Here is a 14284-nt window from a genome sequence, read left to right on the forward strand (position 1 = left end):
AGGTAAAAAAATATGTAAAGTATTTTTGTCATGTGATTAAGATTTCGTATATTTTTCTCATTATTGCATAGATATGGTTCGCTATGGTTAAAATAGATTTTTACAAATAATTACAAATTATTGGTGAACCAAATTATTTTACTTTTCACGCTGGCTCAAAATGGAACATCAAAATTTGAAGTAGAAAAAAGTAAGATCACGTGTACTACTTCAGTCATTTCCGTCAGATGTCGCTAGTGTTGCTCCCTAAAGTCATGGCGGATCTTCCTCATTAGATTTTACAGATTTGCCATAATTCGTGGGTAGATTTATTATTACCGGCGTCGAAATAATTATAGCTAGTTTTGTTCACACAGTGGGAAGCGAGCGACACGTTATTATCGACTCAATTGAAAGCCGGAAGCTAAAGAATCGGAAAGAACGTCCCACTTGACGATCGTCTCGAATTTCGGCATACTCAAGATAAATAGAATCACTCGATTTCGACGTCGCACCATACTCTAATTAATTTACTACGCCTACTATGACGCAATAGTCGCCCGCCACACCGGACGCCATCGGATTTAACGGTCGAAATACAGGTTGGTATCCTAAAAATTAAATGTCTAATTTCGCCGGTGAACCTCTCTCATAACCTGAACTGCCGGCAGGGTAAAGAGGCGGGCATGAACGAGGGCGCGCCAATGATGTATCATGGGAGCGGGGCCTTCGGAGGCCCGGGGCAGATATTCATGATGGGTGGACAGGAGCGGTCGGCTCGCCACTACCCGCTGGACGCGCTGCAGAGCTTGGGCGGGGGCTCGCCCGCCGGACATGCCACTCCGCGCCGCTGGCAGCCCCGCCGCGACCGCCACCCTAGCGCCAAGGGTGCAGGAGACAACACAGCCTTTGGTTATGACTCAGATGACTCCAGCCTCTCAAGTAATGCCTCTGGCTCCAACAAGTCGGGAGAAAAAGGTAAGGATCCTATTTGTGTTATCAATGTTAGCAGATGCATGTTTTTATCATGTTTACATCTGTAAACAGGAAGTGCTGAGATGACCCACTGACCTAAGTTTAATTAATTATTTTCCTTATTACTTAGTTCATTATTATCTTCAAGATTTACTAATTTTGTTCCACCCTCATTTTGCGATGTTGAAGTTTTAATTTTTTTAATTTTTTTTGTGGATTTTGTATTTAATTGAGTAAAGATTGAGAACTATTGCAATACATCTAAAATATAAAATCTATATAATGAAATCAGACACAAGAATATCTGTGAATATTAGATATTGTGTGTACATTTTGGGTAAACCGGTAACGCTGCCAGGTCATACTATAAAAACAATGCTGCTTACATGATTTGTTTTTAAATACAGTTATAAACAACTAAATGGCTTGATAATGCCTTATCACCTTGGCAACTGATAAATAACTTAATTTTTTTAAATATATTTTTTCCATTTGAATTTTTGTGGGGTACTAAGATATAAAAAAAGTTTAAATGAATGTGCACCCAAGTTTTGGAGATTGCATAGCAACCATAAACATTGAACATTGATCATTTTATATCTAAACTTGTCAATCTGTTATTCTCAAAGCCATGTCTTACCCAAAAAGTTGAATATATTTAATATCATAACAGTATCACTTGATATTTGAATAGTACTTACACTCATATCAATTATTTCTTTTGGAATACCTTTTTTTTTTAAATTTTATTGACATTAATTTAGTTTTAAAGCACCAAACATACCTATTTTAAAAATTCTTGTGCTTATAAAATGTAAGACAAAGTCCTCAACAGCATATTTACATCTGTCTGTTCACAATGAACTTAAAAACTCCTGAATGGATATTTATGTGGTTTTCATTAGACATTGGAGTAATGTTTGAGGAAGGTCAAAGTGTATAAATAAGTGAAGAAGAAACTGCACTCTGAAGGCATAATAAGTTTGTGAAATTCTACTAATAATAAGCTTGTGATATAAGTCTACAATGTATGATCAAGGCACATGTGATCAAATGATACTAGTACTAGGCTGTGTGTACTGAAGTTGTTATAGTACATTCACTAACAAATTATAGAATATCCTTCACAAAAGTGGGCCAGTGCTTGCTAATTACTCACAACACGCGACTTCTCACGTGGCGACCATTTTATTTTTAATATTATTTCTCAATTTCCTGGCGCCACCAAATGCGCAGTTTTGTTGCAAACTAAAAACGTTGATGTGATAACAAGCAAGATATTCCTTTATTTTTAAACCGCTTAACTATATGATGCGCCTCATGTCGCGCTCGATATAAACCTCTCCCAAATTGAGCGAAGAACAAATTGTTTACACGAGCACATAAAATAAAAAGGAATATCGTGTAGGCACCTAAACAAGCTAGTTTAACAATATTTCGTCAAAATACGACGTCGTAATTGTTTGCGTTCCTGTTTACTGTTCCACACGTGTAACCTATACATTTCGTAGATCCAGAATAAAATCCCATTGTAGACACATTTCTGCTGCGTTATATTTAGATGTTTGGAATAGCCTCTAACTCGACGCTATCATTTTGTACTTTATTGCATTATCATAAAGGTGACAATGGAACGCGTCGAGTACATGTGTAACGTGACGTTAACTTGGTATATTAGATAACATTGTAAATAATATCTAAATGATTTAACCTTGAGAACGCCAGAGATAAGTAAATAGATCGGTATGATTCTCTCGAGAAGCGTGTTTACACTGATATGAAGCTAAGAAAATAGAAAAATAGCGCACAGTTAATGCCGCCCCATTTACACTCATCATGACCGACTCTCGTAGTGACGCGCAAATTCTGAAGACGCACAAGTTTAGCACACCACCTTGTTTTAAAATTCCTATGACGCTCATTCTCTACGATGTGTATACTCGCAACTACAAGGCGCATTAATACCGTACAATAAAAGGAAAGGTATTATTGAAAAAGTTTGCGAAAACTTATGTTTTATTATGAAAACAAGTTACTCTGATAGGAAAATACCTGTATGTAGCCTACTAGTCGTATCGCAAAACAAAACTAATTCAACTGCGTCTTAGAATGCGTTAAATTTAACGTAAAATCAGCAGACGTCAGTTTGTTTAAGTACCTGCACTCACCTAAGACTACGGTTAGAATTTTACTGTTCTCGTTGGTAAATAGAGCGAGAAAACATCATTGGTTGGCTTGGAGATCTAAATACGAGAAGTATCCGCTTTCAGATAGCAAATCGTCCGTTGAATTTCCAAATTAGCATAAAAATCTTAAGTCGTTCGTTATGCTATACAACTTCAAGACAGAGAATAGCACGACGATAAAATTAATCATTTACTATTCTACATGTATTACATAGCGTATTATTTTAAAATGTATCAAAAAAGATTACTCTTATTAAACTCGTACCTCGAGGTTTCTGCCTACCCCCATGGGACTACAGTACGTTTAATATACCTATGTACATAAAAGACAAAGATGTCGTCAATGAAGTTATTATGTCGGAGTTTATAATCCTTTTCCTATTAATACTAACCGTAAAATGCGTCGGTATTGAATAAAAACTATTTTAAAACGATTACTCCTTGAATGCGCGTATGGCGGCATGACACACTCGAATATTCTCGAATAGTGCGCTTTATAGATTATGCCGTACACCAAAGATGTAATAAACATGTACCTACCTAACCTACGCAGCTGTGAATTTACGTAGTTTTATACACTTGTACCCATTTACTGCTATTTACAAACGTAAACATGTTTTTCCGATGTCTAGAAAGATGAGTCAAAAAATCTAAGCGATAAGGCTAAACGTAAGAGAATTTACTATAATATAGAAATACCGTCTATGAAAATATCCGTAGAGCGACTAATCTGAATTTTAAAAGGCATGACATTGTTTTGTTAGTAGTTGTATAACTTTTAATTTATATTTATTTAAAAATCTGCTCCGTAAATTCCATAACAAATCAATGTGAAACTTCCATGCATATAATTGCAACAATAAATATTTTTCTCGACATAAACTATTTCCATGGAAAATAATATCATCACCAATTAACTAACACATATTCATTGATTACTGTTGCTAAGTCGTTAAGCAACTTTTTAATCGAGCTCCAGCCAATTAAATCTTATTTAGCACGAGATCTTAATTTTCCAGTGTGTTGCTTCACATAAATTGTGTAAATAGAATTTAATTGAAAGAACTACCAACCGTTTTAAAGCTAAAAGCTACAATTTAACAAAGTAGACCCTAAGTTATACCCACATAGAATTCATAATGCATCAAATCTTGATGATGTCAAAAACGCGGTGGACCATCAGGTAACTTGTGAGTCAACTCGTAGCTACCTAATTGAATTATAAGAAATAGGATATCCTTAAATTACAAGTTGGCTTAACTCTGTCTGGTTAAACCCTGATTATGAATAACTAGTTCCTAACCGAATCTAGTATTCCTGTTGCATCCCACAAACTTTCGTGGCGCTATCAAACGATGCTTTCACGTGATATCGTCGCCATTATGTGTGTGGAATGTAGAATGATAAATCCGCGCAATATCATAAGCAAGATTGTGGCGTAAAGGAATCGGGAAACCCACTCATTGAAACAAGTAGCTACTTGTGACTTGTAACTATCACTTTATTAATTAAAATAATTAACAGGTTTTACGACTGCGGTTTCAGTTTCTTGGATTTCTAGATTTCTATCCTGTAGGAATATCAGGATTGATAAGTAACGCATCTCTCCCTTCCGATGGTGAAAGAATTATTCTAATCAGTCAATAATAGTGGATTATTTAAGCAAATTATTTCTTTCAACTAATATGAAATGAGCACGTGAATTTCTCTTTTGGCAATAAAATGTCGGTATACCTGTAAAAGAGGTCCCCCACTTCAAAATTAGGGCACCTATGGGCACACTGATTGCTTGCGGTCCCCATAGCAACTGATATGTCGCAGTGCCACGCTTCACGATACTAGTATATGCTAGGTCAATCATAGCAGCTATTTCATTAACTCATTTATACGTAGTTATTAAACCAATATAAACTATTGTTTTAATTCTAGTGTAGTAAAATAAATTAAAATTATAACTTCAGCTATTCACATAAAATTAGCTGATAACATAGCTCTCTATGGATGAATTGTATTTTTAATTAGTTGTAGATATCTATGTTGCATTACAATACGTAATTATTTTCTTATAATGATTATTATAGTCTCGCCATATTGATAGGTATTATGACTAGCGCTTACCCGGGGTATTCCCCGTGTGATGTTTATTCTAGTTCTAGTAGCGTGATGTCAGATTGCCTACGATCTTGCTCGCGTTCAGACGTGTTCAATGCAAGAACAATATTCTCAACATAAAAGCGATAAAATAAACTCTTCGACATCCTGCAAAATGTGTATGTGTTATTTTCCTTTTTTATTTCCTTGTTTTTATGAACTAGACGAAACTAAAAAATTCTATGTACACTTCAGCTGAACAGTTGCATAATATTAAGTCTAATTTTGATTATTTAGTCTAATTTTTACAAATAACCAAAATTAGACTTTATTGCAATAGCATAAGATTGAAAATCAATTGAAGAAAGACCACCTTAAGAGTAACGAAATACATAATAATATTAGATAAATAGGTACAAAATATGTTTATGATGTAGGTGAGGAGTCATCCCGCAACACGGAGCGTACGTCGGGCGGGCACTACACGGGCGGGTACGGGCAGGTGCGCGAGTGGCGCGGCCGCCGCGGACGGGACGTGCGCCCGCAGCGACGCATCGCGCCCGAGAGGTATCTCAACGGCTCCTACCCGTTCCAAGTCAAGTTCACGCCGGACGACTTGCTAAATGGTAAGTGGAGTCGTTACAGCTAAGATTGTTCTTCAAAATCTAACCTAGCGCTTCTGTTCTTTATTCTGCAGTGCTAGAAAATGCCATTCGGTATTAAGTCCGCCACTTTACATTACCATTGTATGTAACATCTGTACAACGTAGTTTGAGTATTAGAAATAGAATTCGATCATGATAATCAGCCCGTTTCCGACCATTGCCGGCCATAGGCCTCTTAATGCTTGAAGTAGCATGCTGCAATGCAAGCTGAACTTTTCTGTCACTTGATTACTCGGGTTCAACGGATTTTCCATCTATGGTTAAAGTTTTATATCCAAAACAAGCTTCTTTCTTACAGGTGAAAACGTGAGACTATTATTTTGTATTAATGTGATAATTTAAAATGAGAAATTATGGAAATTATTTCAATTTTCGTCTTATTTGATATTTACACAAATGTACAAAATATGTTAATGGGATAAAACACAATATTTTGGAACAAGACAAAAATACAGTAATATGCAAAGGAAGTGATATATTTGTATGATAATGGTTGCCATTTACATACATGTATTAAATTATAAGCTTGTGTTAAATAAGAGTTTAGGTTCAAGGCTAATGTGTGGACAAAACAATGGTAACAATGCAGCCATAGTTATAATTCACTTAACAGTTTAATTAAAAGAAAAGGGATTGTAGTGTGAGTAAATCTCACTCTCTCTAATACATAATTAGATGTATATGTCAGAGAGTGCATGTGGCATCCCTGATTAACCAATAATACAAGTACAATAATAACTTTGAAGTATAATGGTTGTGCTCTATATTGTTTTAATATATTTGACTTTTCTAGGTTCAAAATGGGACACACTGTCTCAAGAAATCTGGGATAAGTTCATAAAATCACAGCAAACAGAGGAGACATTCAGGAAGAAGATGAACCTTTGGAGATATCTTTTCATCACAATAAAGGTTTGTTTTTGATTATTTTTATTATGAAAATAACACTCACTTTTCCCCTTTAATATCCAACAAAGGGGCAAAGCCAACACTACATAACACACTCAGAATTTATGTAAACCTAGAAATCCAATGACATTATGCCCCAGCTTGAAATGAAAGCCACTTGTATACAAAGTTGTCCACAACCCAAATAATGTGTTTGATTCTACGATACATTGTCTTTATGATGACATTGTATTATTAAGTATAGATCCACTTATTAAGATGCACCTCTAGTCATTTGATCAAATTACTTTGTTTCAACATTTGTAAAGAGATTTAGTATTAAGATCTAACTATCGCATTGGAAAAACTGTAATGATAGATTTTGTAAATAAATAAATATGTTTTGTTATGTTTCCAGACAATATTCCCGCGCTACGGCCTGTACGTGGTGGGCTCGACGATGTCGGGCTTCGGCCTGGACTCGTCCGACATGGACCTCTGCCTGTACGTGCGGCCCGTGGACGACCTCGACCCGCGCTCACACGCACTGCTGCATCTCAACTACATACTCAGCTACATACGGAGCTTTGATCCTAGTAAGCATACTTAACACTATTAACCAATTTTTATCCATTAACTCCACATGTAAAAAATCGATAGATACCAAAGACTTCGGTAAAATTAAACTGTTTAACTTTATACATGTTTATCTGATTTATATCTAATTGTTATTGCATTTCTTCCATAGGACATTATTGTGACCATTTTCCAGCATTATTATATTTCACCAAGCACATCCATATCACAATAAGTATAAAAATTGTGCAACAAATCTGATCTATGAAATCTATAGATTTTGTATGAAATAACTCTTATCTGTATAGTTAGAAACTGATTATAAAAATGCCAACTCATTGCATTTTACACCACATTACGTAAATATGATTAATTTATGCATTTGCGATGATTAATGTCATGATTTAAACTTATTAATCATATTAAATGTGGATAATTCTAGAAGAACTTATTCAAGAACATCATTATTTGTAAATAGTGAGGAGCTAAAATACACTTTGTTAAACTCATATGTTCAGATTCTTCTAAGGTTTTTGTATGGGATAGAGCTGCAAACAAGCTGATTGATCAACTGATGGTAAGCAATCAACGCTGCCCATGGACACCTTCGACTCCAGAACAGTTACAAGTCCATTACCAATAGGATATCTTACAAACTACACGCAAGCTTTAGTACATACGTTAATACATGTTAATAACCAATACATAAACGTAATCAGTTATAATTATCCCCCCACTGTGGTCCATTTAGATGCGGAGTTGATCCAGGCGAAAGTCCCGATACTGAAGTTCCGAGACTCCCGCAACGGTCTGCAGGTAGACCTCAACTGTAACAACGTCGTCGGCATACGGAACACCAACTTACTGCACTGCTACTCTAGATGTACGTATCAATATACTTACATTATAACTGTAATTGTAACCACTTTGATAAAATTATATAGCTGAACCTTTTTTACTGTTAAAAGCGGTTGATCCAGTATCAATTGTTCATGAAATTTGACCATAATTATACACATTTCCTCGATTCATTAATAAGGGCTTTATTCATACGTCATTTAAACAAGTTAGGACAAGTCAAGTATCAGTCACCGAATGTGATTCATTGTTACTTGAAAATGTATTGATTATGAATCATAATATGTGACTATTGCATCTATGTCAATGTGACTAGTGCAGTATAATGATGTAAGATCTGAACGAGGATAACTTTATTAGAACTATTTAGAATGTATCAAAGCGAATTTGTTTTAAACAAAGGTTGCTTGTTTTTTCTTTCATTGAAGTTTTAATACTTATTTTGTGGGATAAACGAAGAAAACTTCGCTCAAGTAAATGGAGAGTGACTTTTTTTATACTAGGTATAATATTAGGAGAATTTCTACAAGTATAGCAGTTACATTTTTAACTTTATATTACTATGTTATTGTATCATTGGTTGTTTGTGATGCAGTTGTTAAATCTGCTTTAAAGATAGAATATTAACATTGGTTGGTACGTTCGCGTTGCAGTGGACTGGCGCGTGCGCCCCCTGGTGGCGCTGACCAAGCTGTGGGCGCAGGCACACGACATCAACGACGCCCGGCATCGCACGCTGTCCTCCTACTCACTCACTCTCATGGTCATCCACTTCCTGCAGTGTACGTATACTGGACTGTAGGCTACTGTACTAGTGTATATAGTGCGGGGTAGTAACGTGTGTATGTTGTTGCATGTTGCAGGCGGCACGGTGCCGGCGATCCTGCCGCGCGCCTGCGAGGCGGGGGGCGCGGCCGGGGGCGCGGGGGGCGCGGGGGCGCGGCGCGCGCACAACCGCAGCTCGCTGGCCGAGCTGTTCGTGCAGCTGCTGCAGTACTACGCGGACTTCCCGTTCGAGCGCATGGCCGTGTCGGTGCGCGCGGGGGCGCGGGTGCCGGTGGCGGCGTGCCGCGCGGCGCGGGCGCACAAGAACGACCCGCACCAGTGGAAGCTGCTGTGCGTGGAGGAGCCGTTCGACCTGACCAACACGGCGCGCTCGGTGTACGACCCCGAGTCCTTCGACAAGATCGTGTCGACGTTCCGCACGTCGGCGGCGCGCCTGGCGGCCGGCCTGCGCCTGGCGGACGCCTGGCCGCAGCGATGATGGCGGCCGCGGCGCCGCGACTGATCCCGTGTAACTATAGTTGAGTATTTATATTGTACTAGAGACTACGAATGTGCCACTATGAAAATTATATGTTTACATTCCATAGTGCCATGTATTTATTAGTTAATTTTGCTTCGTTTTGAGGTGCCATTTTTATTGAAGCGACTGTCCTATTTCCTCCCGTCGGGGACGGAGTCGCCGCCCCGCCAGGTACGAGCCGCGGCCGGGATGTAACGGTGGACTTGTACTGGCGACGTGCATGCACTACTTTACCAAAGTGAGAGAACGTACAAAAGCCAGCATGCAGCTTTTGTCGTTTTCATTTGCCTATGTATAGATCTCAATTACTTGAATGTTCCATTTTGTTGTTATGGTGTAAACCAGTAGTTTTAACAATCGCAGTGTTATTATTTCTTTAGACATTATTTATGTAATAGAACACATTGTAAACTCAGTGCTCAATTCGGACCAAAGTTAAGTGAAAATATTAATTATTATTACTTCACGTTTCACGAATGCTTCAGTTGTTACAATAAAAATTATACCTCAAAACTTTAATGTTTGGATAAACGACACGCAACCAACCCACTCGACCATGCACTACACCCGTGGGGTAATTGGAACCGACAAATATCTGCAACACTAGCTGCGCAACTATACAGAGTGGGATTACCTCGTACAGTCTGCAACTACGAGTCGCTGTGACCACTGCGGGAACATCCAGTGGGACATGCGTGGTTGGAGACTGTACCTGTGTGTGTAAGTGTGGGTGTGTGGGTGTGTGTGTGTGCGTGTCCCAAATCGTCAGTACCGCGGTGTGGGCAGCGTGCCGTGGAGTCCCAAGACTGAGACAAGGCTCGGCGCGAGTAGAGTCGAGTTCGTTCACTAGTCGAAGTAGTCAGTTTCTGTGACCTGTGACCGTCGCAATACAAATAGTCACGCAGCCTCGACGAGGCGTCCTATTCGTTTTTAAAATGTTTATTATTGTTTATTTGTAAGTTATTTAATACGTGTAAATAGTAAGAAATAAAAAAATACATAAATATTCATTTTAGGGTCGTGTATGGTTTTTATGTAAATAGTATTTTTGTGATGAGGAAAGGGTAAATGACAAAAAAATATATATTATATAGAATAATATATTATACGATGCATGCTTTGCGTGGAGGGAGCCAGGACCCGCTCGCGAGACGTTATATATGTGGGAGAGCGTACGATGGGACACGAGAAATTCCCTGTGATACTATGTGAAAGAAAATTATATTGTGTACGTGTACAGTGTTCGATATTGAAGTAATCGTTTAAAGGTGCTACAATTAGATATTACGCTCCGAACGCAACGGTTGCGGCTCAATAACCAGACGTTAGATACGCTCGAGGCGCGCCCGGCGCCGGCGGTGGCCGACCGGGCCGGGGCCCGTGTCTAGCGTACGGGAGAATGCGTAAAACTTAAATAATGGTGCTAAATCATTGTGTTGCCTTATATTTGGCGCTGAGCTACGCTTAATGTACATTGTAACGTAACAGATGCTAGACTACTATAAGATTATTGAAGGCTTCCGTACAACGACATTGTACAAGTTTTATAGAAATGTATTTACACAATGTTTCCTGTAAATGTAAGCGAATGGCAAACTACAGCATCTTCCGACTTGAACTGATAAAACTAGCGTCCCACAAATACATCCAAGTCTTGTCAACTTCAACCAATACGCCTTCTATAATCTTTCCTCGCTAGATATTCCTATTAAATAATTTACTTGTTACTGACATGTTAATTTATCTATTTTCTCAAATTGAGAAAAACATAAATTAATGTGTTATGCTATAAAATGTATTTAAAAATATTGAGCATTTGTATTTCAACAAGACCGCGTCAAAATTCAGTTTACCATAAGCTATTGTCATTTTTAGCGCGTAAAATGAATAGAAATGAGTAAAATAATGTTTTGATGCGTTCTTGTAGCACTATGTTCTATGTGATTAGCAGAATTCCTATAATTAATGTGAGGATACTAACAATGCATATCTTTAAAGTAATACAAAGAGTGTATAAAAGAATATTACTTACCCAGATTAGGAATTCTGTACCTTATGAACGTATGACGTTGTAACCGCTCGTCATAATGAAATGACAATATGAACTGTTCACTTTTTACTGGGCCATAGTTTTACAGCTTTTTACGCATGAACTCGAATCGAAATTTTGTTGTTTATTAAAGTTCATAGTTTTCTAAATTTTTTGGATAATAATTTAGTGTTATACACGAGTCGTTAGCTGATGATATATTATTCAGGTTAGGTCGGCATCTACCGATATGTTTGCATCGATGCCTCGCAGTTGTTTCGTTAAGTTTACAATAACTAGCCACTAGCGTTATGTAGACTAGAAATTGTTAAGTTTTGTTTTGTAATGTTAGTTATGAAGTTCACCATCTGGACGTTGTCCCTCATAGCCCGAAAGCACTGACACTACTTGATGTAATACGCCTGGCATTTTATATCGCGTTATCTATAAGTTTTATAAAGATTTTACATAAGAGGCACTTGGCCGCGCTGAATAATTAAAGTACAATAAATAATTTTTAAAAACAAGTTATGTGTAAGAAAACTGATTAGAGTTATAAAGAAAAGTGTCTCTCAAAACAGTTGATTTTTTGAAAAGATATAAAAAAATTCGACACTCGATTGAAAGAACAAAAAAAAAACTATAAAATTAAACCCCCAAAAAAATAAAACCAAAAAATAACAAAAAAAATTAATAAAAAAACTAAAAAATTATAAAAAAAAATATATAAAAAGTGTAAAATTCTGAGAAAAATTATTTTGACAATTCAAATTTTATCGCATGTTTTGTTGGCTTTCCATCTGCCTTCTTATGGGCTGTTTTTTTAAACAGTTTGTTTAAATCAATGTTTATGTATAATAATTATGTGTTTTATTCAAATATAAAAAAAAATACAAAAAAAAAATCATGTCTGGGTTTGGTTTGCAAAGCTAACTGAAAGCAATATTTTACCAACCCGTAAAATATACCGTTATTGTGGACAGTGGGCGTGGCCACAACACTGCGTTGCGTCCAAGCTACCAATGTTGTGGCCACCCCTGTTGATCTAATATAAACTATTTGAAACAAGAGCTAACATCTTCTACGCCAAGTTTCCTTTAACGCCAGGCTACTCTTGTGTAAATTATGTAAAGAAATAAAGGAAATACAAATATTACCTGTAACTTCGGTCCTGTGACCGGAGTTCCTTCATTAAAGACTTGAAACCAAGTGACATCCCAATGTCGCCTATCTCAGTAAAACTAGCTCCTAGACAATACTGCAACTAATATGTCCAAGACGCACATTTATGTATTTATAATTAAATAGGTTGCTATGTCCTGCTCTTAGAGTACTATTAAAATAAATAATATTAAAAATCAGTAAAAAAATATCCTTTAATTGGAAAGGAGCTAGGTAGTTTACGTATCATAATAATATTTACGGTACCGCGTTGGGTTCAATAATTTCGAATGATGAATAGAAGTTGTTCCACGTTGTGATTTAAATCGTTTGTGCCGGCGTGGATACTATCAGGTCCAGACACGCCATTAGGCAATGTTATACTTACGGGCTATATCTGGACTATTGTAACCAACACTGCCATGTGGACGTCCTAAAGTCTAACAGCCAGTCTCAATTACTTATCTGTCGGTATTTCCGACTACAAGAGATACAATCTTAACACATTTAGGAGCATGAGCTCAATGTAACTTGTGTAAACCAAAACCAACCGTAACTACTCTCAGAAGTCAAAGAGGAGTTATTGAGGCTGGTCGTAAGATTAAGTTTCGTGTACGTACAAATAAATCGTTCAGATATACCTACATAATATATTTTGATCTCTCCTTGGCAGTATTTTAAGACCACATTTTCGCTTTGCCTTTCAATATAAAATCTGTTATTTAGTTGCGTACTTAATTTTTTTCATATGGTTATTAATAATAGTGGTTCAAAGGAATAAAATGCAAATTGTTCGTCCTGAATAAACAATAACTTTTTCATATGAGTCTAACTTTATTGTTGGTATAATTATAAAGAAATAAATATGCATCGACATCGTAATGTATTTATTGTATACTATTGTAATTATCTGTATAGTGTGACCATGTAATATATTTTTGCCTCCAAACGGCCTCTTTTTTGTAAAGATATATATTTTGTCACGTTTTTGACAAGTTTAATCTTGTGTTGCATTTTATTTTATTGAACACAAGCAGATTTTTATCTCCATATTGTACAAAGAAATTATTGTAAAGAAATATTCTGTAATAGTTAAATATATACAACTGCCAAATAACTTTGTTTTATTTACCTATGTTTACAAACCTCAATCCCAAAATACCCTACACATAGGCCAGCAAAATAAATAATAAAACAACATTTTTTTCATGTTACAGATTCCTAATAAATATCCATGCTAGATTTTGAAATAGATGTAAGGGTAGAAGGTAGTTTACGATACACCCTTCCATCGACGTCATACCCTATTATAGACTCTATATTGAGGGCAATGGCTTTTCAACAAGATATGGCTTAAAAGCTCAAATTAATTAAGGCAAGACGTGGATACACCCTTCCATCCACTTTGTTTGTGTGAACAGAAGCCATGGATAGTATTAGTTTTTTAGTAAGGTAGGTTCAACTAATCAGTTGCACCAAAAGTACACAGTACACCATATTTGTTCCGGTGTACTAGGACCAACTAGAACTTCATCTATACATACATCAGCCATCAGAATTAAGTTAGTCC

The 14284-nt window shown here is 36.8% G+C and overlaps 1 protein-coding gene across 3 annotated transcripts; it reads left to right on the forward strand.

The window, feature by feature from the left end:
• The first annotated feature begins 218 nt into the window (after positions 1-218).
• Positions 219-13831, forward strand: LOC118273919 (poly(A) RNA polymerase gld-2 homolog B). Of its 3 annotated transcripts, none has more exons than XM_035591128.2 (8): positions 219-581; positions 651-957; positions 5669-5857; positions 6690-6808; positions 7203-7380; positions 8100-8243; positions 8872-9000; positions 9082-13831. In XM_035591128.2, the coding sequence occupies exons 2-8, from the start codon at positions 666-668 to the stop codon at positions 9480-9482; spliced, it is 1452 nt and encodes a 483-aa protein (XP_035447021.1). In that variant the 5' UTR covers positions 219-581; positions 651-665; the 3' UTR covers positions 9483-13831. The 3 variants fall into 3 exon arrangements, with proteins under 3 accessions (XP_035447021.1, XP_035447022.1, XP_050562974.1); XM_035591129.2 differs by having other exon boundaries at positions 220-581; positions 8112-8243; XM_050707017.1 differs by lacking the exons at positions 219-581; positions 651-957 and adding an exon at positions 5286-5410.
• The last annotated feature ends 453 nt before the right edge of the window (positions 13832-14284 follow it).

Source organism: Spodoptera frugiperda, chromosome 3 (assembly GCF_023101765.2).
Source record: "Spodoptera frugiperda isolate SF20-4 chromosome 3, AGI-APGP_CSIRO_Sfru_2.0, whole genome shotgun sequence".
Lineage (NCBI taxonomy): Eukaryota > Metazoa > Arthropoda > Insecta > Lepidoptera > Noctuidae > Spodoptera > Spodoptera frugiperda.